Source organism: Trachinotus anak, unplaced genomic scaffold, assembly GCF_046630095.1.
Source record: "Trachinotus anak isolate AG129_WGS33_773 ecotype Australia unplaced genomic scaffold, CSIRO_AGI_Tana_v1 ptg000011l, whole genome shotgun sequence".
Taxonomy (NCBI): domain Eukaryota; kingdom Metazoa; phylum Chordata; class Actinopteri; order Carangiformes; family Carangidae; genus Trachinotus; species Trachinotus anak.
In genome coordinates this window covers 18,438,810-18,464,458 of record NW_027273862.1, presented here as the reverse complement: position 1 = coordinate 18,464,458, position 25,649 = coordinate 18,438,810, and the positions used below count along the sequence as shown (strand labels likewise).

General features: G+C 39.9%; 2 protein-coding genes across 5 annotated transcripts; both read right to left on the bottom strand.

Moving 5' to 3' along the window:
- Window positions 1-196: 196 nt before the first annotated feature.
- Window positions 197-13,382, bottom strand: ctdspl2b (CTD (carboxy-terminal domain, RNA polymerase II, polypeptide A) small phosphatase like 2b). Its single transcript, XM_071488673.1, has 13 exons — window positions 12,974-13,382; window positions 9,166-9,356; window positions 7,874-8,012; window positions 6,741-6,890; window positions 6,274-6,522; window positions 6,069-6,165; window positions 5,326-5,437; window positions 5,132-5,218; window positions 4,784-4,846; window positions 4,619-4,698; window positions 4,282-4,408; window positions 3,454-3,549; window positions 197-3,308 (listed from the first exon to the last, which is right to left on the bottom strand). Exons 2-13 carry the CDS (start codon window positions 9,331-9,333, stop codon window positions 3,243-3,245), a joined length of 1,434 nt encoding a protein of 477 aa, XP_071344774.1. The 5' UTR covers window positions 9,334-9,356; window positions 12,974-13,382; the 3' UTR covers window positions 197-3,242.
- A 151-nt stretch (window positions 13,383-13,533) lies between these two features.
- golm2 (golgi membrane protein 2) lies at window positions 13,534-25,350 on the bottom strand. 4 transcript variants are annotated; one of them, XM_071488669.1, is made up of 10 exons: window positions 24,271-25,350; window positions 20,657-20,711; window positions 20,383-20,485; window positions 19,932-20,022; window positions 19,519-19,642; window positions 19,157-19,240; window positions 18,406-18,684; window positions 17,760-17,897; window positions 15,803-15,970; window positions 13,534-14,583 (listed from the first exon to the last, which is right to left on the bottom strand). In XM_071488669.1, the coding sequence occupies exons 1-10, from the start codon at window positions 24,595-24,597 to the stop codon at window positions 14,507-14,509; spliced, it is 1,446 nt and encodes a 481-aa protein (XP_071344770.1). In that variant the 5' UTR covers window positions 24,598-25,350; the 3' UTR covers window positions 13,534-14,506. The 4 variants fall into 4 exon arrangements, with proteins under 4 accessions (XP_071344770.1, XP_071344771.1, XP_071344773.1 ...); XM_071488670.1 differs by having other exon boundaries at window positions 19,157-19,237; XM_071488672.1 differs by lacking the exon at window positions 15,803-15,970 and having other exon boundaries at window positions 19,157-19,237; window positions 24,271-25,349.
- Between the last annotated feature and the right edge of the window lie 299 nt (window positions 25,351-25,649).

Below are 25,649 nucleotides of genomic sequence, written 5' to 3'. Positions count from 1 at the left end.
ACTATTAATGAAGTCTGTCCCTGTTGTTTTAGTCGGGGAAAGTGCTACAACTATCTCTTCATTCTTAAGCATGAATGTAAGTGTAATGTAACTGTACCATCACAATGCACCATTCCTCTATTCTCCCATGAATTGTTCCACATCTTCAACATCATCTCACACAGTCCAAAGAAATAAAAACAATGGGTATGCAAGAGGGTTTTAACTTTAAAACTTTGTTTCAGAAATTCAATGTAACTGTATATACACTTTACAATAGCATAGCCTGACGGCTAACAAAGATGTCTTAAAACATTTTTAAATACATCTTCCGCACAAATAGCAGTTCTTGCAAGTAAAATGGCTTAACGGATATTGGAAAAAAAAAATCATTAACACGGTTGCTTTTTTTCTGCAGAAAAAGTGCCATGAATAAAATTTAATTCAGGACTTTCCCACAAAGCAAGCTGTAGGCCTATTCTCTACATGCTAAATTTAACAGTTCAGTGACATAGCGCTAAACTAAACATACAGATATTTTTAAGAAAAAAAAACACTCCATTTGATGTAAAGTTAAATCTTCATTAATACATTTAAAAAGTAGATATGACATGCCTTTTGAAATCAAAAATACAAAAATTTTTCCTTACTTTAAGGATTTTTTTTTTTAAACATGAAGCTGCATGTATTGTACAACACTCAAGTGTACAATAAACTGGTAATGCACATAAAAACGAGCTGGATTAAAAGTATCAAATGCCTCCCACACATCCTTCACAAACAAGCCACTAGTGATAATCAACACTGCCCACTGAGTGGACGAGCACACCTGGGCTATATCGCACACTCCAGGTGAGGCTTGCATACTAAACGGTGGCAGTCAGGATGGTGAGAGGTCATGGGGGAAAGGGAGGGAACTACTATGTTGGGACCTCAAGACATGTTTCCTCTTCCATGCAACATTGTTCTTGCCTCCTCTTCAACATCTGACTGGCAGATGTGAGCTGGCATCCATCCTCATCTATTTGCTCTACTTGATGAGGGGAGAACACAGCAAGGAATTTGGAAAAATACTTAAAACTTCACCCCATGTACAATTTACATTCATAGTCTGGACATGTGTACTCATAACATTACGTCAGAGTAAACAATTGTGCCCTGTAACAATTTTACTTGAACACAAACTAATTCTAATTTCTGGAGAGTTACTAATGTCTGGTTAGAAAAGGCAAAGTCAGGCGGGAAACCATCTCTGAACAGAACCTGTGTTAAGCGGGTAGCAGGCGTTGTTTGTGCAGAGCACAGCAGGATTCACCTGGCATATTTACTCGTGGGGAGTGGTGGGGGGGGTCACAGTACACAACATAGACTGCACACTGAAAAAAATAAATGAGGGGCAGGGTGGGTGTCTCCAGGTTTCAGTATCGGCAGAGCTTTGAGGTCTGATTGTCTCTTTCCATCTAACCATTTTTGGGGGGGGGGGGGGGCTTGTGAGGAGTGAAATCGTATGGCACTGTACAAGCAACCCAGACAAATCCAAACACTCACATTTGCTTTAACATAAAATGCACTTTGATTCAAACTGAACAAGAACTGTAAAAAGTTCAACAATGCATGCCAAATTGTCACAAAGGTTCAAGTTGACTCTTAAGGGTTTGGCCTTTTTTTGACTGACAGGCATTTGATCTTTCTGTCTTTACCTCGCAGGTTTAGGCTTGTCAGGATGCCAATGTAACATCTACATGTCTGCCTACTGTTTGTCTCACTATTAAATAAATTAAGTTGAAACAACAGTGGGGTAAAATGTCAGTTTGGCTTGAGTGTCCAGGCTGAAGTCAGGCAGAAACACATTCATATAGTTACCGTTCTTAAACACAATGCTTTAAACTGTGCTATACAAAAAAGAAAAAAAAAAAGCTTAAAAGTACAAAGTATGAAACAGACAGGTAGAGGGGCAGTCAATGAAGCTGACAGTTAAAACAGTATGTTGCTGGTGCCAGATATGGCTGGTACAGGGTCTGGCCATAGATGTATATCATGGCCAGACTTCATGACACACTGGCAGAGATGTGCTACATTAGTCATAATGCTACTGACATAGCCATCAAATTACACGCCACAGCTAAAAGAAACAGAATTCTGATTTAGCCAGAATACTTGATTAGGAGTAAAAGACAATACTGATTATAGACAAATGACAAATCAAATACTATTATTAAAGAAAGGTTAACATTGACACATATCACTTTGAAAATGAATGCCCTCAGACCTTTACAATGTCAGATTTACAGGTAACAAGATTCTTAATCCTAACATTTAATTAAGGAGCCATGTTGTGTCCACAGTGAAGCCAACACACTGATTTAAACCTCTATTTGTTAGAGCGAGAACAAACTATACTTAAAGTCCTGGATTAATTCCATTTCATTTTACTATGCAGTGGACTCAATATGCAACCATGTTCTCCTAATAGGAAAAAGGCTTACAATAAAACTTACATGACCACTTTTAAAATATCATATCTTACAAACAGAAGTAAAACATTTTGAATATGTTACTTTTTTTTTTTAAACAATGAAACACCAGTTTTACCAGAAAAAAAACTGCAACCAACAATAGAAACTTGACTCAGCTACGGAGGAATGCATATGATTTTAAAGGCTACAGATTGTAGGCTTGCCAAACACCTAATCAGTGAGTGTGTGTGTGTGTGTGGCTAGGAGTAAACATACACACATGCACAGATCGATTTACAGGCCAGTCATTCCTGCTGAAAACCGCCTGTAGCCACAGAGTGTCGTTATTCATCAGTGTCAACAGCGTGAGCACCAGGGGTTGGTTGGGGTTCAGGGACTCGGTCAGGGTGGAGTTCCTCTTTACCAGGTGGCATTTTCATAACCACTAAACCAGCACCAAGACTTCAGAATTTAGTGTGGAGACGATATCCTGTTCCACAGCTGGAGAGTCAGTCAAAAAGAGGAGTCTACCTGGGCTTGTTCATAGTGTGTTTAGTTTCATCTATACATTTACATCATTAGAAAATGTCACCCGGATCTTTAAAAACGTTTTTCTTTTGAAGTTTTTTAAAAAGCAATGGCGGATTTAAAAACAAACAAAAAAAAAAAACAAACAAAAATGGGAAAAAGGCTAAAATTTTAACAGTAATGGCAATGTTGTAGTTTGTAATCCAAAGAAGGGCTTTTTACACGCATGTTGTTTTCAGTTTTTTCATGTTGTCCCGTTCTGAGAGACTGTGGTCCAGTTCAATCAGGAGGCAACAGGTCGTGAAGCCGGAACCGTTCCCGAACGTGCGGCCGCACATCCTCATTCTGACGAGTTCAGTAAGCAGAAGAACCATGACATGAGGAGATTAAAGAACCAATTAGATTACTTTAAGTGCAATGGTAAAACATTACTCTGATGTAGCTGCTGTAATAGGTCCAACATTAACTTCTGAGGTGTACGACATCTTACCATCTCAACCAATTTCTCCAGGAAGGGCACCAGCTTCAGCAGCTCATTGTCATTCTTGTCCATGAACCAGCTCTCAATGGGAATCCCATTGGACAACTTTCAGGACGAAAACAAAACAAAAAATACACGTCAATTGCCATCACATGAGTAACATCTTTCTATTTTTAACTAACCTGAAATGGGTCTCTCCAGTATGATTAGAGAACTGAAACCACAACTCCAAATTACAATCAAATTCCTTCAAAGTTATTAAAGTGATTGGACAGGTGAAATTTCTCAGAATAAACTAATATGCTTTTATGAAATATATTAAACTTCAGGGTAAACAAGCTGAGGAGCTTTATCACACAGAAAATGCCATATATCTAATAGGGTACTATTAAAAGATCTGGTCATCTGGTAAATAATTTGACGTAACCTGCAGCTGATTCAGCTCAGCAGTGACTAATCAGTGTCCTGTGCATGCTTCGTGGTAATTAGTCAAAGCAGCACATGACACTGTGGGGAAAAAAACATTCTGGGTTTTCACAATGTGGGAAAAGCCAAATGGGAGCCAAATGACTAAGCACAGACACCAGGCTGGAGTTTGGTTGATAATCATCAGTTGAGCACACAGAATCTGCATTGAGTTGCAGCAAGTTAAAATTTTGTTGTGTTATATAATTGTGTTAAATTCTGTCATTTGTGGCCAAAATCTGTATTTCCAAAGCAGGACTCTGAGCATAAACATAAAACTAAAAATTTTGCTCAATTCAATTGCATAAAGAAAATTACAATTACTCATATTTGTCGTTACCTAGATAACCAAGTTTTTATTTAGATGTTCACCTGATATGCAAAGGCTTGTGGTGAATTGTCGATGATGATGGTCTTTGACAGATCTCTGCCTAAGATATTGAGGTCCTTGATGTAGTTTCCCTGGACGCAAACACAATGCTCTCGAAACAACCTGTGTCTACAGTTTCAGTAGGGGATGAAAGGAAAGACGCAGGAGAAGAAAAATTAAAAATCAATCACTGACAAGATCAATTCAATAATTCAGAAACTGCATATGTTAGCGCCAATGCTATACATGGTGCTTCTTGAGCTTGACCCCTTTTCATTTAGGCTTTCATCAGCTTTTGAGTTTGTTGTGTAACTATAAAAGACTGACAACACACCGTACCTCACTAGCTGCTTTTTAGGATCCAAGATGTTGAGCAGTTTGTCTGCATACACCTTTTTTGAGGCTGTAAAAAGGATGATCTAGAAAAGGAAGAAGATAAAGGTCAAATTCTTCTAATCTGGTGCAATTAGGATTTATTAACTGGAGTAGCCAGGTTATATTTACCTCATAGATTTGAGACATGCGTTCCAGAAACTCTCTAAAGAAAGGCCTCAGGCGAACATAAACCTGCACATGATAGCAGACCGCAGGTAAGCAATCATTTAGGATCAATACATGACAAGGTTAAATGCAGATCATCACCACAAAAGATTAGAAGTATTTCAAGGGTTAATCCTATTAAAAAAATATTTCTTTTGGTATGTCTGTTAATGGAATAGTTCCCCAAATCTATGCCAAGCTTGTGTATCTTTGCAAGTACACAATCCTTCACTTAAGGCTTTTTGGAAATGTGACTTTAGCCCCCTCTAGTGGAAAGAACTAAGGGAAACAGTCCTGTAAGGCAGCACTTACCTGGTAAATGACATCCTGAAAGAGAACTGGGAAGGTAAGTGCTGCGTCCTCCAGCTCATTTAAACTGCAGTGAACCAATGTTTCATCCTACAGAAGAAAACAAAGAAACTGCTGCAAAACTTTTCAAATATCGGCATCAAAAATAACAATAAAACAAATAAAGAAAAATATATTTGTTGTACACTACAACTGACCAGGTCTAGGACCAGAGAGAATTCAGGTGTGCTGCGTGTCTTCAGTGGCAAGGCTGGCTTACGAGTGAGCTGCTCTTCTGTCAGTGGAGGGACGTGCTTGATGAAGAAATACCTACAAATCAAAACATCCCATAAAGCCCATCAATTAAAACATCAATTTAAACCATGGCATTCTAAGTAGTGGAAGTGGAATACCAACAAGTTTCACAGAAATGGATTTGATAGTTAACTTAAAGCACAGTGTGGAACTGGATCAACTTGTATTCAATCTGTATTCAGTATAATAACTAATTAAGACATCCTGATTTGGGGCCTTTTTTTAATTCACCCAGAGTCATCATACCTGGTGCCTCTGGATTGTACCCACAATTAAAAGCCTGCTGTCACTGACAAATGTCCTGTTTATATTTTGTCAAAATGGAAACTTTAACAGATGGGTCAAACTTGCTGCATTATTGTAGGTTAGGGTGTCAGGTTTTTGTCCAGATATTGTTTGCCTTAATGTTAGCTTTGACTTGGTCAAATCAAATGTCTGACTTTGCTATAAACAATGGCTCCATTTGCAGAAAGTAACCCAACTTTCAACATTTGTCCTATCCCTTGCTTCTCCCACAAGCTTGGTTAAACTATCCCACTACCCTTTACTTTCCAAATATCCTTATTTTGGGTTTTATTGTAAAATCTGTTCAGTGTGGTGTGGCTATAGGACTAAGAATTTTATGATGATGCAGTGTTTCACTCACGGGTCAAAGACTTCCCAGTCTTCCTCATAGGAAGCCTCTGGTGGTACTGCAGTGGGAGGAGAGTCCACATATGCCATATCTGGACTGCAGCCTGGAGCTTGGACCACAAGAGGAACAAGATGTTAAATTAACTTACTTTATTATTATTATTATTATTGTTATTATTAACATTTCAAAATCATGTTTTCTTAGCTGTGGTATCTACCTGTAAGGGGTGGAAGGTCGGCATCTGCAACAAGCTCTCCCTCCCCTGCAGTGGGAGGTACCTCGGGGATGTGGGGAGGTCGCAGAGGTGGCAGCTGTGATACACTAGAGTAAAAGTTAGTGGTGGCACACAGTTCCTGTGTGGATGTGGCTGTGCTGGTGGGTGTCTCCACAGCTTGCTCCATGTCCAGCTGCTTGACTATCTCCTCTGCCTCCAGTGCCTGGTCTGGAGAGTCAGAACCAGAGGAGGCTGAAATACAAATACAACAAAGAGGCGTTGTACTACAGTGGAGGAATATCAACATATGAGAACGAATGTGATCAAGCACTAACACAGAACTGGAGAGCAGCCTGACAGCACATCAGTGTTGCTAAGATTCTGCAGGAGCTCACTAGCCATACACAATAGCTTTGATGGTCTCTGTTTATGACGCTCGCCATGAACAGGCTACCTGAGGGTCTGCTTACCATTTTTAGCTGGTGAGAAGAAGTTGAAAACTGGGGAGAAGATGGTCCCAAGAAGGGTGGTTCTGGGAGGGCTGGTGGGCACCTCAACGGCTGTTGTCTCCTCCAGACTGCCATTGGGCTTCTCCTTACTCCTGTCATGATTGGTTGCCTCTGTTGAGAAGAAGTGACAAATTTTAGAGTTAATAGAGACTAGTGGAAAACTCAACCTGCAAGAAGGTATGAACAGTGGTGCAATGGTTAGCACCGTCCCCTCACTCAATCCCTAAAAGTACAGTGGTGTGTTCCAGCTGAAATTTCAAGCAGAGCACCCCCTGAAGTTGGAGGATCCTCACCAAGCCCGACATGTGCTCTACACATCAACAGTAGTGAAATCTGTGGTAATAAACTGTTTATTAGCACTTCTGACTTATTTACATCATTAAATCAGTGTACACACAGTACTGTCCAAATTCAACCTGTGGACATGTTGTAACGGTGCCTGTATATGCAAAATACCATGTAATGCCTTGTTATAAACAAGCAAGCAATCTACAATCACAGGCTTCCGGCTTGTACTGCAAAGCGATCAACTCAGGTGTGACATCATTCCAACCTCCGACATCCAGCTTCCAAGGTAAATGGAACACAGCGAAGCAGTATGACTACTGAATGAATGAATGAACAAACTTTTGATCATAAGAGCCCATAGATTCTATGTGCAAAGTTTTGTGCAGATCAGACTGAATGCCAAGGAGGAGTTTGAAAGAGTATGTCTTGCATATTTTCCGCAATTAAAAAAAAAAAAGGCATAAATGGGCTTATATCATAACATTACGCTAAATTCAGGAATGTGTGCATGTAGAGCTTTTGAATGTGCAATGTGCAATCTGGGAGTTACAGGCTTTCCTTGATTCTATGCCACCCCTTAAAATTTTACTTAAATATGTTTTACGGTGTATTCTGCCGTGCCACTTTTACCAGCAGAAAGATAAAAAAAATTATAATGATAATAAAAATGTTAGTGATTACAGTAGGGTTTCCAGCACCACTCGTACCGGGAGCCACGCTGCTTTGCATGTGTGGCCCCCAGTCCCCATGGGCTTGGACCCCTAATAAAAACTAGTGATCATCTTTTTTCTTGGAGCACTACTCACGTCCATTGATGGAGCCTCTCCTTCCAACCCTGCTGATAGTCCTGCGGGGGGTGTTGGTGTTTGGGGTGGTGGATGTGATTAGGTTGTTGTCCACATCACAGTGGAGGCGTGTCTTCTTGGCTGGGCTTTCCTGCTCCACCTGTGGGAGACAACACATAATACAGTAAACAGTTGTAATCAATGGCTAAAAACAATCATGACATGCACATTTAAAAAAACTACTAAAAGCCCCTAAACTCTATATAATTTTGGGCTGTTTCAGAGAAAGGCTGACGAATGTGAAAGAAAAGGTGTGGTTCTCGACTGCACTGTGAGACACATCTGCCAATGGCTGATTGAAAACTTTGAAGCCCAAGTGTCAAAATTCTGATGGTGATCGAAATTTAGGGACCTATGCCTACAAATCAAATCAGATCATGGCGAGACATGTCGCAGAACTTTGTAAAGTGTGCTTTTTTTTTCTTTAATGAAAAAGTGTAGCATGAGTGGTGTTCTTTCCTGTGACATCATAGCACTACAATTCACCAGAAATTAATTGCACTGATTTGCTATTAATATTGTGTAGTTTGACACAAATTGCAACTTAATTACAACTATCTTGCAAGGTACAACATGAAATGAACGTTCAAGCTCACCGTTGTCACACAGTTTACAGGGGCCTTAAGATCTCAATGGTCAAGACTAGGCAGAAGACTAGTGACAATGTAAAAGATTTCATTGTTCACTTGGGAGTTCAACAATAGATACCGATAGGCAGTAAAAACTTTAATTAAGAGGCAGTAAGTTAAAACTTTAGTTAAGGCAGTAAATTAAGACTTAATGAGGAAATACAGGATGGACCATGAAGTAACAATATTATGTAAAAACATGAAAAATCCCCCGTGTCTTTCCAGAGGAAAAGCTTGTTTTAGCCGAGTTGACTTTTCCACTTGTTACTACCTCCTGTCCCTGCACACCGACTCAGTGAGCCAAAAGCTAAAATTAGACCCGAGTCCGAGTTCTCAGACAAGCTGCTGCATTCCTCCAGACATTTCTTGGGAAACATGACACTCTGCACCAAGAAACACTGTATTTAACTCAACAGACCTGGAAAGCACAGACTAAGTACAGTTTTAAAATGGAGAAGTGGCAAAAAGCTTAGGTAACGCTGTTAAGCAAAACACACTGACAAGAGAAGGACAACTTTGTCTTCAACTACCAAATTTCAGGGCCTCCAGAAGGGGCACCACTCTCATTTGGGTTGAACTCAATTAAAAAGCAAGATCATTTGATGTGATCATAGAGGTAGTTACCTTAACAGCATTTCCTCTGATGAACTTTTTGATGGTCGAGAACAAGCCCCTCCCTCCACTGGTAGGCGTGTCCTCTTCTACTTCTGAATGCCTCCGCTTGGTCCGGGACGGGCGGCTTGCCACACTGGGGTTCGGCTGCTGAGACGCCTTACGCATTCTCAGCCTCATTGTTTTAGCAGTCACATGTAAGGCTGTTTTAGAAAATCAGACATTTGGAAAGACAGAAGGAGGAGAGATGGGAAATAATTTTAACTGTGCACGGTCATGGAAACAAATTTCAGCAAATGGTCAATTGTTAAGGTGGACAAACAGGTTGTTCTAATGGCCTGAACTGTTGGATAAGTCTGTGGGATGGATCTATGAGTACTGGAGTAATACTGGTGCATTTTCTGCCAACATCTGGATGCATTCAAGATCCCATTTCACTTACATCACAGTGGATCACGGCAGTCACAGCTGGCTTTACTTCCATCGTTCTACAAACACTCCCTACTATTAACAATGTGCACGCAGGATTAATGTTTAAGTAAAATACAGAAACTGAAATCAATAGGCACTGACAAAATTTTATAATGTGGCTAATTTGACCCAAAACTTTTCTTAAGGAAATACATTCCTTGTTCTCCAAAGCTGAGGGATTTAATTGGTCAGCGTTGTCCTCAAGTACATACAGGGAAAACTAAAAACTATTCACAGTCAACACAAATTGTCAGTCAAGCATGCCAGCCCTTTGCGCTTACGTAACAGCAGCTGGCTGCAAATGTGTCCGGACATATCCACAACCTGTCAGGAAGCCGAAACACACAATAGCACCTTCACAATACACGCTGTAGATCTCACATACTGTAAACGTCCTTCACTACATCTGCTTTACATTTACACAGGGGTGTATCAATGAATGTACTGTTGCTCAATCACATGGAAACAATAATACAAATAAGCACTTTAACAGCATCCAAGTACATGGTCACAGTCTCAGGCGGGAAAAATGGAACAAGCCTGAAGTTGTGACAGCTCAGAGTATTGAATAAATGTCAATGTCAAACATCAGCCAAACAAACACTTTTGTGAAGAGATTCAATAATACTGCTTTTAAGTTGATAATCTAATGTCTCAATATTTAATATTCAAGATTTATATATTCTCCAAGTTCATTTTAGAAAAATATAAAACTAAATATAAATATAAATTTATTTATATTTAAATATAAACATGTGCATGTTTATTTTAGAGGGGATCAAAGTGGAGCTCTTTGATCGAAATGCCTTGGTATTGCAACTTTGGGAAATCACCACTCATTTCCATCATGTTGAGAGACAACTCAATTATGAAAGGACATTTTTCTTCTACTGGACTAATGCAAGTAGAGGAAGAAATAAAACAGCTATTGACATCTTATCTATCTTAATTCTTTTGTGATTTTGGAAATCATTTAATGCTTAACATAAAACCAAAACAAATTCTAATTTGGGTACAGACATCACTGACACTGACACCATCCTTAATAAATTAACTTAGCCTGTAACATACTACTCTGTTAAGATCATACGACTTCAATACTGCACTAATCACAATACTATTGTACAAGGTAAACAGTTAGGTTTACTTCCCTTGTCCAATCCTGGACAAGGGATTTAATTTAATTTAATTTCAATTGGTTAAAACCTGCTTGAAAAACTATTTTGTCTACTACCCTATTAATTATTTACTTGCTTCACTTAGACTATGTAACACAGGAAAAACAGTACTACAGTGTTGCTAGTTTTTGCACTCAATTGTCAAAATAGAAGTAACACTTCTAATAAACATGTTGGTGAAGCTTGTCTTTCTTTTTTTGCTTAAACCGTAGATGTGCTAACTCAATAACATGGAAATTTTAAACTGCAGTATTAAGCGTTGCTGATCAAATCCCCAAATTCCACAGGTTGGCCCAAATCGATATATCTGATAGTGTTCTTCTGACCACAGCTTGTTTCTGCTAATGTAATATTAGGGTTCTTTCTTAAATATCCCCATAATTTCTAAAACCCTCCCCTTGTCACATTACAGAGAGCATTAATAGTTCACACTGTAACTATTTGGCCCCATGTGTTATTAAACGCAAAACCTAATATGTAAAAACCTTCAGATGCAGCAAACTGGTATTCTTCCTGACTCTTTATTGTATGAGACTCTGCATGTAATGTATTAAGTTTATCATACAGGTGTTGTTCTTACAGATATTACTACATCATAGCAATCACTTGTACTTTATGCTGTTCTTGTATTCTTTTCATTCTTTCCTTTCATGCCCTCAAGCATTGTATATATAAAACATCTTTTGCTGCTATATAAAAATCTAAATGAAGAGCCTGTTAAATTTAGTTACTATGTGATCAAACCTCCCCAAGGCAGGCATGACAGCAACACCACAGCTGCTAAACATCCTCCTTACTGAGAAATCACCCACTACACAAGGATCGTGCACATAGCTAGGTACGACCAAGTGAGCGGGAAATAAGAACATGCATGCCACTGAGACTGTAAGAGCCTGCTAGCAGACGCAGTGGAGAAACAAGCGAGGCCCTTCCTGCAGCCCCGTCCACTGTGCAAAAACTACTCCGAGGATAAGGTTAGCTAACTGGCGTAAGAAGTGGCTAACGCATATATCACAATGGAAGAATATAAAATCAAAGCACATAACACATCTGGCCCGGTTGCTAATTAAAGCGCAAATCAACGTTTGTAAAAGTTGCACTACATATTCACGACTAACAGCTAATCGAGCAGCTAGCTCGTTTAAGCTAACGCTACCTAAGCGAACTACAGGAGGTCGTGTGTAAGGCGCCAGGGTTTATGAAGGTGTGTAGAGTCTACGAAGAACAGTTTCTTTTAAACACTATCAGATTTTAAATTGCACCTAGAGACAACGTGACACTGTTAAACCATTACAACCCGGCACTCGGTAGCGTTAGCATTACAACAAGGCGAGCCCAAACAGGCTAACTTACCGTTAGCAAGCCAGTGCGGCATTGTAAGTTGAGCGAAATAAGGTTAAAACAATGAAATAAGGCAGGGGACATGAATTAGATGGCTAGTGTATAGTTTCCTGTGGGGTTTGACTGGACTGTCTATACGAATTACGTACAGGTTTAACGTTTGCGGCGTTTTGACAATGAAACTGATCAGACATTGTTAATCAAAACAGCTATAGCTGACACAGTAACGTTATCAACATGCACTGCTGATCCGGTCAGCGTTATCTTTACCGAGCAGTGCAATTGACGAGATTTCATTTCGCATGTGTGGTATACAAGGAGGCACAACTTAGCACCCCTTGGAAGGATATTAAATGTTGAGGACAGCATTAGCTGGCTAATGTAAAGCCAGCAAAGTTCAGCTGTGGAACGCCAGTCTGGACGAGGTTTGCCTCAATGCAAGCTAGAGGACTTTACCTGACGTTAGTTTACGTTAACGGATCAATATTTAACACTATGTAGACTGTTAAATTTTGTAATCGTATTCTAGCAAGCGTTTGTTTAATGGTTTCATCACAAAGAGGAGTAGGAACCTAACATTTGCTCGAGTCAACCAGGAATTAGCCAGGTCCGAGGTAGGCCGTGTTTTAGCTGCACTTAGCTATGCAACCTAGCTTAGCACAGATAGCATAGCGTTAACCTAAACTAGCCTTCTAGAAATCTGCTTCGGGCTAACAGATGTGCATAGGCAGGGAAGGAAAATATTTATCCTGTCGTTAGCCAACATTACATAAACCGCAAGCCAAAGAAGACAAATGCAAGACTCGGGTTGATTAACGTTACCGACTTACTTTACAGTGACCCGCAGTATCTGGAGATAACGACTCAAGACCGATTCACCATCACAGCTGAAGAGGTGGTTGTTTTCGTGATCTGTTCCGACTTTTTCTGTGTCTCTACTCAAGGGCCGTCTTCGAAATGACACACCGTTGTGTTACCAGGCGCCATTTCCCGCCTCTGCTCAGTCTCTCCGAGGCAGATACCCGTATGGGACACAGACACACCCCCTTACCTCTCAAAAACACCAGCCACAGCCTGCAGCCAGGACTACCGCACGTCTTTTCTTCTTCCAGCTGTGATAAAGGTGGACTGCCCGTCTTTGTTGTTCCTCTTTTACGAGCAAGTATTAAATTACTTAATATCTAAGAGGTCAACAATCGATCGGACATTCATAAAATCCGTGCTGTAAATACTCAACAGATGTATTAATATGACTGAAAATCACAGGATATTACATTTATGAACCAAAGGCATTCAGGCTTTGCAGTAAGAAAGTAGATGACTTGAAAAGCTGTGCGACCAGAGTAATCCACAGGCTACTATGATCTAAAGCATTACCACAACTGACAAGTGACATGAAGCATCACCTTTAATAAAATTAAATTACATTCAATCTGCCTTTCCATGAGAAATCAATTTCCTGACTGCACAAACACAACTGATTTCATGTTAACGGATTTCCCTAAAAGTGAAGATTTAGGTTTCCTCAGTACAAATGGTAACAGTCCAACTACATTATGTACAAGAGACCTCATTGATGGAAGCATGTGTTCAGTATGTCAGCTCCATGTGCTAAATTCATTTTTGCACACTGTGGAGGATACTAACATTGTTCTAAGTATTGCTTAAGCATCAGTATTTTGCTTGATTCGATTATGAATAAAACATTTTAAATGCATGCAATGGCATCATTAAGAAAAAAAAACCCAATGAGGAGCACTTCTGAGTGTCTGTCATAAAGAAAAGAAATTGATTTAATAGGCCATAAGAAGAGTCCTTGGCATTTGTAATGTATTCCCATTCCTGTAAACAAAAACAAATGGTCTTCCATGTAAGAGTCCCAAAATAACGTTGGAAAGACAGAATGCCGCAATAGTGTCTTTGATTAACATCTCAAGTGAAGAGTTTGTTTGTATGAAGCAACAGCAACCTGAAAAGAAAAGTAGCAAAAACAAAACACAGTTCAACCTTGAAGGTCAGATGTGGGTCAACAGAGTTCATTTAGATCACTCTGTTATGAACTGAGGCAGTTATCGAATAACAAATCTCAACAGTCAGTGTACAGTATATCACCTCTACTGTCTTGGAACCATTAGCAAATCAAGAGCAGCTCAGGACAATACCATGATATTTTTTTCCTTTGTATTTTGTTATGTTATTCAGAATTAATTCATTAGTTGCAATGTCTGTTCAGTCCATGACACTGAGGATGCACCCTATAAATTCTTAAACATACTGATGTTCAAACTATTTTGTCGAGAAAGACCTTGGTTGTAGAGGAGTGTCTGAATATTTAAATGAGTTACAGCTGTACGAGTTCCAATTCAAAGAATGTCAATGGCTTGATGTCTTTTTCCATAATCCACAGCCCGATCTCCCTGCATGTCCCGATCGTCGTCATCTGGAAAAAAAGAAAGCAACACAAACATTAGAGGTTAAGTCATAGGCAATACACTGAATGAAATGCTGTGACCATACTCCATTGTCACATAACTTGTATTATTGCATTAAGGTTATTGCATATGAATTATTTTAACTATGTCCTTGCCATCAGACGGATCACATCAGTAGTTTGGTTCAAGTCTGTTACAGTCTACATTCAGAAATGAATTGGTCACACACGTATCAGGATTTATGTTTTTCCATTGATTTGGATATACTTCTGCAAAACTGGATTCCAGGTTAAATTGTTGACTTTCACTACATAGTTCCCCTCATTTAGCAACAATGTATTAATCTAGAGGAATTCCATTGAGAGGATACATATAATTTGGGGAGGAAACATTTCCAACATCTTTCTACATTATTAGCTTCCTTGTTGGCCATTGCAATAACAAGAACATCGTAGATTTATTTATTTTTAATCAGAGACTGTATACAAACTGAACAGTTAAACACAGAGAGAATAAATAAAAATAATAAATCTTTGCCATACTGTAATCACAGACAGACCAAAATTGTTTCTGTTTTGTTTTTTTGTTTTTTAGATGGATGAATAGTTTTCTTCAAATGCAGATTTGTTGCACTTTAATCAATTATTAAAATTCTAATCTAATCAGAAATTCATGGCAGGAAACAATCACAACAAAGGAAAGAAAAAAAAAAAACACTCGCGCATGCATTTCAATATTTCAAGGAGAACACAGACACATTCACAAACACAGTGAGCTATATTTATCTACTGGTCTAGATGTGGGTCAGATTTTTGGTGGGCACAGACAGGTGGTATAGCTAAAAAGAAGCACAGGCAGGAGAGAAGAAAATACTAGATGGCAACTGAATTAATCTCACAGAACCGCAAGTTCCTGGGCCAAGTTTTCCCTATACAGAGGAGAACTGGGTGCTAAGATTGTTACTGTGAAAATGCATCACACAATTCAGTTACTCATCCTGAACTGCATATATAGCAGTCCTGCTTTGACCCTAAAGGTGTTCATCACAACTCTTGAATATCTATAGTTTGTGATGGATTCAAGGACCAAACTCAGGGTACTGTGAGCTACTCTAACTGTTGGGACAAATGCAAGGGGCGGCAGCAGGACAGGGGTGGAGGGAAGGAGCAAGGGAGGAATGGTGGATACACATCTGAACAGGCAGTCCAGTCCCCCGGCCTGGCTCACCTTGAACGTCTTCCTCCCCACCATCACCATCCTCTTCCTCATTGTAGGCCAGCTCAGCCTGCTTGTCGGCCTCATACTCACCCACGTTCCCATCATCCCCATTGTAGTCCGCTAGCTTAGAGCCGTGTTGCGGATCTACTGGGGACTCGTTCTCATCAAAGAACCGGCCTGCAGGAGGCAGAGAAGGGCCTCATCAGGAAGGGAGGGAAGCGGAGGCAGTTGAAGGAAGACAGGGAGGAATGGGTGGAATACTGCATAATGAATGCATGAAGGAATAAGTGATCGCATGAAGAGTATGATAGAAGATAAGGAAACTGAGGTGAATAGAGCCACTGTGGCAGATATTAATTAGAAGACAAGTGTTTCTGAAGAGTAAAGGAAAGTCAATCATGGACTTGAGAGAAGAAAGTGAAAACAAATGGCAATCCCTTGTAATGAGGGTAATGCAGGAGTGTTAAAAGTCTGGAAAGATCTGAGCACCAATTGAGTTACTGGTTTAATCATCCGCACAATCCAATCAATCAAATCCAATCAATCAAATACAATAGCCCTTCGGTAAATCCTATCATATGGTTCCTTTTTGTTGGTACTGTGAGAAGTGTTGATTCATTATATACAAAAAGTATTTCAAACATGTAGCCACCTCTATAAATATATGTGAGGAGGACAGATTATTACCAACACCATAAGTGAATGCAGCATCAGGCCATTTAACTTTAGATGTTGGATGAAAGGATGATAACTGTTGTGCTATATGCTATAAGCTAATTGTTAATATATACAAAATGATAATATAAAAGGATGCTTTTTACTGGATATTGAGGATATGAACAAGTCACAAGGAACGGTGATGTATTTTCAAATCTAATAATTTTTGTATTTTTCAGTGTTTGGGCTGCTTTAATATTGAACAGTGAGCAATTTGATATTACAGCTGGTCATATTGGAGACTAAATTGAACAAGCAGTATTAGGGCAAAACTACTTTATATAGTTTTCTAGAATTGCCAATCAGAAAAGAATGATCATAAAACATGCACAATGTATAAATAAACTTAACTCAAATAGTATTTTTACTGCCTGATCTATAATAGCTACCTGGTGTCTATCACACAAGCGTCTGGAGCAGCTTATGTTTGTGTGTAGAACCGGACAGATTTGAGATGCCACCCTTGATCGCGACAGGACTGGGTGGGACTCGTATTGCTCTGAGTCAGACAGTATCTTCAGATTGCTTGTGCCTAATAAGTACCAGACACTGCCAAAAATGAGACATCTGGTGGGTGTCGGGTGTTAATTTGCCATAAAAGGATGCAAGTATGAAGAGATCCGAGGCAGAAGATTAGAAGAAAAACAAAATGAAGACGTGAACTGAATACAGTGAGTTTTTTCCACAGCAGGACTGCAGAGGGTGAGATGAACGTGTAAGGGAGATGAAAGAACAGAACATATGAAAACAGGGAGAAAATGCAGCAGAGCAGAGCAGAAGCCAGGCAGCAGGAAAGGATCATCTGGGAGCCAGGTGTGTGTCATTTGTCTCCTCTCCTCTGCAACTGAGCCTTCGCTCTACCTCCTGACAGTGTTCCTACCCATATTCAGACAAGACTTGCATTCAAACAGATACTCAGAAAATCTAACTTTCATGAAAATGTGTTAAGTAGAAGTAGAGGTGTCACCAGTTAGCAATCACACAGATGGCACAACACCAAATTGTGTTTTACTCTCTGCACTGACATATTACAGAGAGCTGGGAGGCAGCAGCTAAGCACAAAGGCAGAGCTAACAAGAACAGCTGTGATTATGCTTCTCTTTTTTTTTTTAAATGTATAATGTTATTTTACCCCATCCCTTCAAAAACAATCACAAGTCAATAAGTTAATTAAAAAATGCACTCCCTCCAACCACTACCTTTCTTGCCAATTACAGTATTCCCTTTGTCAGAGTGTGGAGGAACTCACTTTGGCGGTGATGTACTGGTTCTGCTGGGATTTGATCTTTGGCGTGATGGGGCTGGATGGGGTTGGGTACCTGGGCAGGATTGGGGGGCAGAGGAATCCCCTTTAAGTGTTCACCATCACCCTTGACATTATCTGGAACTGACAATAACAAAGAGACTTAGTTGCACTTGTATGTATGATTTAAATCAAATATCAAAGAATGTTCTTTGTTATACCTCTTTAAAGTGACAAAGTTTGCAAACCACCCCCTCACCTGCTATGACTAAATCTCCTGAGCTAGAAAATGACTATACTTTACAATGAAAGGCAAATTAATGCCTTTTAAACATTTGTAATTATTCCATCTTATCCATGAAGCACAGTGTGGTAAACCTTCTATGTTTGTATTCTTTAATGCAGCACCTGAGGTTTTGAAAGATGTTACACATGACTGAGGAAACTCATTAAAACTATAGACAATAGATAACAGTTTGCTGCTTCACCCAACTAAAGATTCTGTAGAAGAAAGAAACATAGCTGAAAGCATTAAATCAGTAAAGCTATTTTCAATTTCAATGAAGCCTGAGAACTAATCATCCCATGCCAAAAGGCTCGAAAGACAGATAATTATAATTTTATAATTATAAGGACGTGGTGCATACTGTACCTCGAAGTTGTCTTTGCTGTTCTCCCAGCTCATCTGCCTTGATACCTGCCTTGTTATCTTCTTCAAACACTATGGGCTTGTCTGCCTGTTTGATGATGGCTGGAGGTGCCACCACTGCTGCTCGGCCCTCCACCCTGTCCTGCTGCAGCCTGGGCTGGTCTAGGGACAGGCCCTGGCCCCCTGGGCCATCAGCTGCCCCAACTCCAGGTCCAGCACCAGCTCCCACAACCACATCAGGGGCCTCGTCATGCTTCTGAGTGATGGCTGGTTTCTTCAAGGCTGTGAATAAATGGAGTGACAGAGTGAGAAACCTCGAAAAGTAAGTCCATTTTGATGACTTTGTGTTTTACTTGCCACAAGGACAGAATTACTGTACACATTTGGAGCCACAACCTCAGAAAAGTCGTTCAGTAGCATATATGAGACCCGGACACAGCTTTAAGTACAATAGTAATTGATTGTGAGTCACATCAACAGTCTGTTAGTCAGTTATTTTTCTCCAGTGTTGGTTTGAATTTCAGAGTTTTCAGCTAGTTAAATTTTGTGTTTGTACAGGTTGAGTTGACTCACCATTGGCTCTGCATAGGTTAAAGTTCATGAAGATGCAACTTTGTAGAAGTCTTTCTCTAAAACCTAATTAGTCTATACATTGAAATTGGGTATATTGTTTAACGTGACCTTGCTCTGCCCATACTGCCTTTGAACTTGTCAACATAAAAATTGCTCTTGAAAGTTTAGATCCACTGCTTACCAAATTGCACATCATCGATTTTTCCCACCTCACTGTCTTCAATACCAGGCATGCCAGCATCACTGCCAGGCTTACCCATCTCTTCTGTAACAGAGCGGAAAGGAATGCGACTTAGGTAGTGGATAGACTGACATTAAAATAGTTTGATGAGCTCTCTGTTCCACACTAACATAAACAGGAACATACACAGGAAACTAACAGACCATTTAAATGACATTTCTACAAGATTCATATGAGCATTTGGTGCATGCGTTTTTTGTACTTGCAATCAAATACCACATTTACTGTGTTAGCACATAGCAACAGAAGAAGAACAGTTAAGACAGTACAAGCTTTTGTTGACTTCATCACGCCCACTTTACCTTTTAAGTCTGAATTGTCGTGCCGGTGAGTGGCCACTGTATGGCGCTCTCCAACCATCTCCACACCAGGTGATCCATCTGTATGTCTACCTGCCACCGCACCCTTTTGGCCGTCCAATACATTCTGAAGAATTATCAGAGGTGAATCAGAAATAGAAGCATGTGGGTAGAAGACAATATTGTAGTGAAGAGGAAAGCTCTGACATGAACAGAGACACAGGAGAATTCACTGAGTTCCGCTTCTACTATCATTTTATTTGTGCTAAAAATCTGAGTAATGAATAAATGCTTCAGTGCTGGATGAATGCAGTGTGTACCGGGGGGGCTGGGGCTCCTTAGGCACAACCTTTTCACCATTAAAAAGTTACAAGAATGTTCACTTTTGTGTTTGTCAAGATTTGAGCAACACTAACCTGTCTTAGCTTTAATGCCTCTTCCTCCAGGGTCTTTTTTGATTCTTCATACTCGTCTTTCAGTTGTGCAATCTGACGTCCACACTGTAAACTAGTTAACACATATTCCTTCTAAGTTCCATCCATATTATCTGGGATTGTTTTCACCAGACTATAACATTTGTGAGGCAAAACAGGCAAAAATCAATTCTTAAAAAAACTAAAAGTGAGATATCTATAGATCTATTCTAAAAACCTTAAACCTCCTAGTAAAAATGAAATATCTGAGATTAGATCAGACAAAGACATGAGGAATAAATACAACCAATTACCTAATATTAACTTATTATAGTGAATATTTAATTGAAAAATCAATAACTGTCATAATAATAGATCGTTTAAATAGCAACAATTCACATATTGAGCACCAACTTAGACATCATGTCACTGCTCATCATATCATTAAACATACCTCTCATACTCCAGTTTTCTTTCCAATGTAGTGCTATTTCTCTTCACTTCTCTTAGCTGCTCCTCCTGTTTCATGAACTCCTGCTTCAGCTCCTTTAGTTGCTCTGTTTGGCACAACACAAACATGCACACACACACATATTGGAGGGGTTTAGGTTTTGTCTGTTAAACGTACCACATTTAACCACCTGAGAAGTGAGAGACTTCATAACAGGTCCTCTATGCAAGTGTGTCCGAGAGAGCCCCCTTCTGGCCACACAAGGGTGAAGTCTTACCTTTCAGCCTCTGGATTTCTGTCATTTGGGCCGTGACATCACCCTGCAGCTTCATCTGTAGAGACAAGACAAAACAAGGTTCAGGAATCACTGGGGAGAACTGCAGAAATTTGGACTCTTTTACTCTGGAAACCAGTTTAATACAGAGATTGATGACTAAACTGTGCAACTTGGTCTCTAATTTGTAGGAAATATCACCAGTAACACCAGTCACACCAGGGGCAACAGGTTTGTCCTGTTTTCCTGTGTAAGAAAGTGTGACAGCGCAAACAGCCACTCAATGTACCATTTCATTTACGACCTGCTACAAGACAGTATGTTCCTGCCTATCAAGACCAGTAATGGATATCAGACGTTAAGCCAATGCCTGATCGCAGATATCATGCTGAAAAATGATGTTTTTGGATTTATACCAGGGACTGAAAGATTAAGTATGTCACTATACTTAATTCAGCAAATGCATTTTTTTTTCTTACCACTGTATTTACCCTGAGTGACCAAGAAAACGGAAACCTGCTGACTGTAATGCAATCCTATACATCAGCTATGTAATAAACAGTGTGATATGAAACTTAAAACTCTACCTGCATCCCACTCTGATGCTGTGATATTATTAATTGAATCTATTGGCTGCTCTTTATTTTGTGTTTTAATATAAACTCTAAATAGTGTACAGAAACTTCTGAAGGCAGGAAGATGGGAGGGGAAATTTGGACATAAAAGTGATAACCAAAATCTCATAGGATTTCTAACACTGAATTCCTGTAGGTTTGAAATGTGGCAAATATACTAGCTGTGGTTACCTTGAACACTTTTATATTACAACAAGTTTTAAAGCCAACAAAAAGTATCTAAAGGTCCACAAAAGCTTGCAGTGTCATTATATTACAAATATTACTGTTTTATATATTACTGGCTGTTTTTAATATTTGGGATAGCTGTGAGGTGAATTATGCCGCAGAAGGGGTTAATGAGATTTTTCCATTCTGAAAAACTTGTAATCTTTGGAATCCACTGCAATTGTCCAAGTTCTTTAATGAGTTATAATTGACTGCAACAGAAGACAGTGAGGAAAGGGTGGACAGGAAATACAGCATCAGTATTCATCAACTGTGGTCAAGACCAAAGCCTCAACATGTCAAACAGGTGTTTAAAGGCTTTCCTCTGCAGCCTGCTGAATATGGTTATATAAACAACAACACTGCCAGACTGTTTACAGACTGTATGAGGAATTACAGACATGCTTCTTTGATTCTTGCACCTAGTGGTACTAGACTATATATACTGTACTGTCTGGAAGCCATTTAAGAATCAACTGTCACCACTTCCTCTGTATTGCAGGCCTCTCACTGTATGTAGCATGCGTCTGTTGAAACAGGGTTGGGCTGTTGACAAAAGAAAGGAGTGGAACAACTGCTATTCAACACATACCTTTATCTTGATTACGAAACAAGGAGCCGGATACCGGAGTTACTACCAAATAACTAGGGAGAGCTGTATTTATTCAACATTTCATCATCTATACTCAGCAAAAAATTTTTTCATTTTTCATCTCTTCCACAAAGACAGACAGTTTAGCAGCAAAGACGAATTTTTGTGTAAAAAAGCATATATAGTATGATTTATCCATTCAAAATTATTAGAAATGGACTGGCTGGTTTAAATGTCAGACTTGTTTGCTGAGCATACATACCCATGTACACGTGTATGTTGGGCCCATTACAAGCAGTGTTATCTTGCTGTTCAATGACTAACTCCACTTAAGAAGGTGATGCGTTGTGGTCATTGACAGCTTATCAACTAATGTTGTGCAAAACAAGAAATTGTTACTCGTGACCTTCTGCCAACCTGATATTCATGCAGATTACCTTGCAAATATGCTTATTGATTTCTTTTGTGTACAAGTAAGTTTGACAAGTCACAAGTTAACCCTTTGTCACAATAAGGCTGCTTGTGATTGTGCAGACAGGCATTAAGTCTTCTTCTGTTTGTAGTTAAAACAATTTCTCATGACTCCTAAGAAATCAGGTCTAATGTATGTGTTCCAGTTTAGTTAAACTGGAAACCAGCAGCTTTGTTTACGATGTGAAAACTCACATAGAATGAAAATAAGTTAAGCAAATGTATGCCTGTTCATGTGAAACAAGCAGGTAAGACTGAATGCAAATTACAGGAAGACATCCTCCTCATCTGTTGGCTAAATGTCTGCCAGGGCAACTGGACACACAACAATCAATGTTCAGAGGCAATGAAATGTTGGCTGGGCCACTTTACAGGATAAAAGGTGGGAACAGCCTTGTGGAGCATACAGACAGGATACTCACAGTGAATACATTAAGTCACCCAAATGTTTAAAAGAAATGCTGATAAAAGGAATCAATAGAATATCAACACAGTATAAGAAAGATTCGTTAATTTTGCCTTTTTTTTTTTTACACAAATGCAATCCTATCTTTTGTCTACCCTATTATGTATCAGAAGATAGGAATGCGGACAAATGCGGGTTTTAAACAACTAAAGATTTTTAGTCGACAAAAATTCAGCTCTGTGTGGAGTGAATGTGGCCTGCCTCAGCTCATATCATAATTTAGAAGAGTCAAACCTATAAAGCATACAGCTAAAAGTAGGTAGGTCTACAGTGCAAATCATACAGCACTGACCAATGCACCACAAAATCCATTACTATGATGTCATCTATGCTTAAATATATTACAAGTAGCTTATATGCATGGGTACAGTGAAATGACACTATTACACCTTTTTCCTCATTGCACCTACATGAATATTAAAACACTTGAGAGAGCTGTGTGCTGTGATTTTCTAGAAAAATACTGTTAGTGGATCAGATGTCAGGTGAAAGTGGTGGGGGGCTGGATAAAACAGTGTGGATGAATGAGTTCCCAGACGAGTCTCGAGTTGCGTTTGTTTTCTGCTACTTAGTACCACAGATTACTCAAGACAAACCATTGGCCCCTTATAATGGCTCTCTCATCTTGCTTCTTTAAAATAACTACCTGAGCTAAAACCCTCCATCCATCGTGAGTTATCCAAGTTTTTGTTCAATCAGATATAGAGTGGCGAGATTAGACCAATATTATGCAGATATTGTGATGAGACTAGATATATGATGATTTAGGTTACTGTAATATTGTGATGTGATAAAAAATACTGTGGTTTCCTAACTGCACTACAGTTACGTGATACATATCTAAAATTACCCAACTAGCTTAGTGAATGAACAATGACTATTCTTTGCCATTATATCCTCGGTGCTATTTGCTTTCTTAAAGAACATGCGCAGCCCCCCTGGAGTAAATATTGTGAGCTTGAGAGCTTTAAAGGGTTTCTGAAGGGTTCACTAAGTTAAAGTCTTTGAAAGACATTTTAATACCACATGGAATGCAATTTAATACCTGTTTTTATGGGTTTGCCAGTCAAAAACAGATTTTTTCAAGCACTAGTCGGTAAATGAAATAAATCAATTTTAAGACCTTTTTGGGGAAACTGAAATCAGTGCTTTTCAGCTCAGATACCTCGCATTACCCAGAGCATACCCCAAAATACTAAACTAAAGCCCACCAGACCCGGGTCGTGACCCAACATCGCTTCGGTACCTTTTCATCAGTGCACTTTTTGATGAGCGCCTCTCGGGCCTGCAGCTTGCCCTCCAGGACGCTGAAGTCTCCATCCTTCTGGTCGATCTGCTTCCTGTGCGTGTCCACCTGCACCATCAGCTCCGAGTTCCGCTTCTCCAGCCGGCTCCGCGCCGCGTCCGTGCGCTTCACCTGCGTCTGCACCTCCGCCAGCTCATCCAGCAAGCGGCCGTGCTTGTTGGACACTGTCCAGTAGTTGAAAGACAGTATGGCGATGATCACCATCAAGAAGATGAGGATGAAAGACGGGAGGCGGCCTCCCCGCCGGTTTGCACCAAACCCAACCATTTCCACAAAGTACAACGTTACTTCGGATAGTTACCGCAATCCACAGAGCTCAGTGAGAGTATCCTGGTGTAACACACATCTGTCTACGTGACATGCCGTGTAAATGCGGCAACCGCTCCGAAATGCAAACACTACACAATTTCACAGTCATGAATGTCCGAGACTTTCACATTTCTATTGATCTTTACTCTTCTTCCTCCTTCCGCACACTGGGCATCTTCTCTGCAATCCGTCCCGTGTCAGTAGATGAAATACGCCCGCAGGGACGTGGCCTAGCTCAGCTGGCAACGTTAAACACAGCAGACGAGACTAGACGTGGACAGTTTACACGGCTCCGTGGCACCGAGGAGTGCAAATACAGATCACACTGCTAGCTGTAAAACGCTAGCTTTCAGCTACTTCGTTTCTTTTTACAGCTCCCTGTGGGTCCTGTAGGACACAGTTTATACTTCACCATGGAGCTCCTTTAATCACAGAACCCCCGTAAAAACAAAACCACTGATGATGTTAGCTCCTACCGACGTTACCATGTTCAGCTAGCTAGCAATGGTAGATGCGAGGACACAGCCACCTACGGTCAGACAAAAATGTATCGTGTCTTCTTGCATAGGGCGGATGTAATTCCTGTAATATAACTGTCCAAACCCTAACACACACCGAGGTACAGGTTTTGTATCATAATCTCCACGAACCGCGGCTCACCAAACGTGATTTCTGCGCTATGTGAAATTAGCTGCAATCAGTCTGCGCCACTTCCGCTACCGAAGTGAAGCACCATTTCAAAATAAAAGTCTAAATTGAGCGCTTAGCAGCACAAAGAAAGCCTGTCTTTTGCTTCTTGTTTCTAGCTTTGCTTGACGCCTTTGAGCCGTTTTATAGACTGTATGTGAAATGTCTAAACTTAGAGTTTAAATTATGGACGAAAACAATCGGCCTCACATTGAAAACATGAATCCATATGAAAACGTAACTTAATTGTTGTGATTAGTAACATAAGACCGGAAGTATGCGGCCGACTGGAAGAACACTTTACGACTATAAGGAAATGAGGG

Coding starts and splice junctions, on each gene's coding strand:
- ctdspl2b (XM_071488673.1), bottom strand. CDS start 9,333: ATGAGGCTGAGAATGCGTAAGGCGTCTCAGCAGCCGAACCCCAGTGTG. Junction 6,523..6,740: donor CTTCTCACCAGCTAAAAATG/GTAAGCAGACCC, acceptor TTTGTATTTCAG/CCTCCTCTGGTTCTGACTCT. Junction 5,438..6,068: donor GACTGGGAAGTCTTTGACCC/GTGAGTGAAACA, acceptor TTTGATTTGTAG/GTATTTCTTCATCAAGCACG.
- golm2 (XM_071488669.1), bottom strand. CDS start 24,597: ATGGTTGGGTTTGGTGCAAACCGGCGGGGAGGCCGCCTCCCGTCTTTC. Junction 20,023..20,382: donor AGAAAACTGGAGTATGAGAG/GTATGTTTAATG, acceptor TGTGTTAACTAG/TTTACAGTGTGGACGTCAGA. Junction 14,584..15,802: donor TGGGGAGGAAGACGTTCAAG/GTGAGCCAGGCC, acceptor CTTTTTTTCCAG/ATGACGACGATCGGGACATG.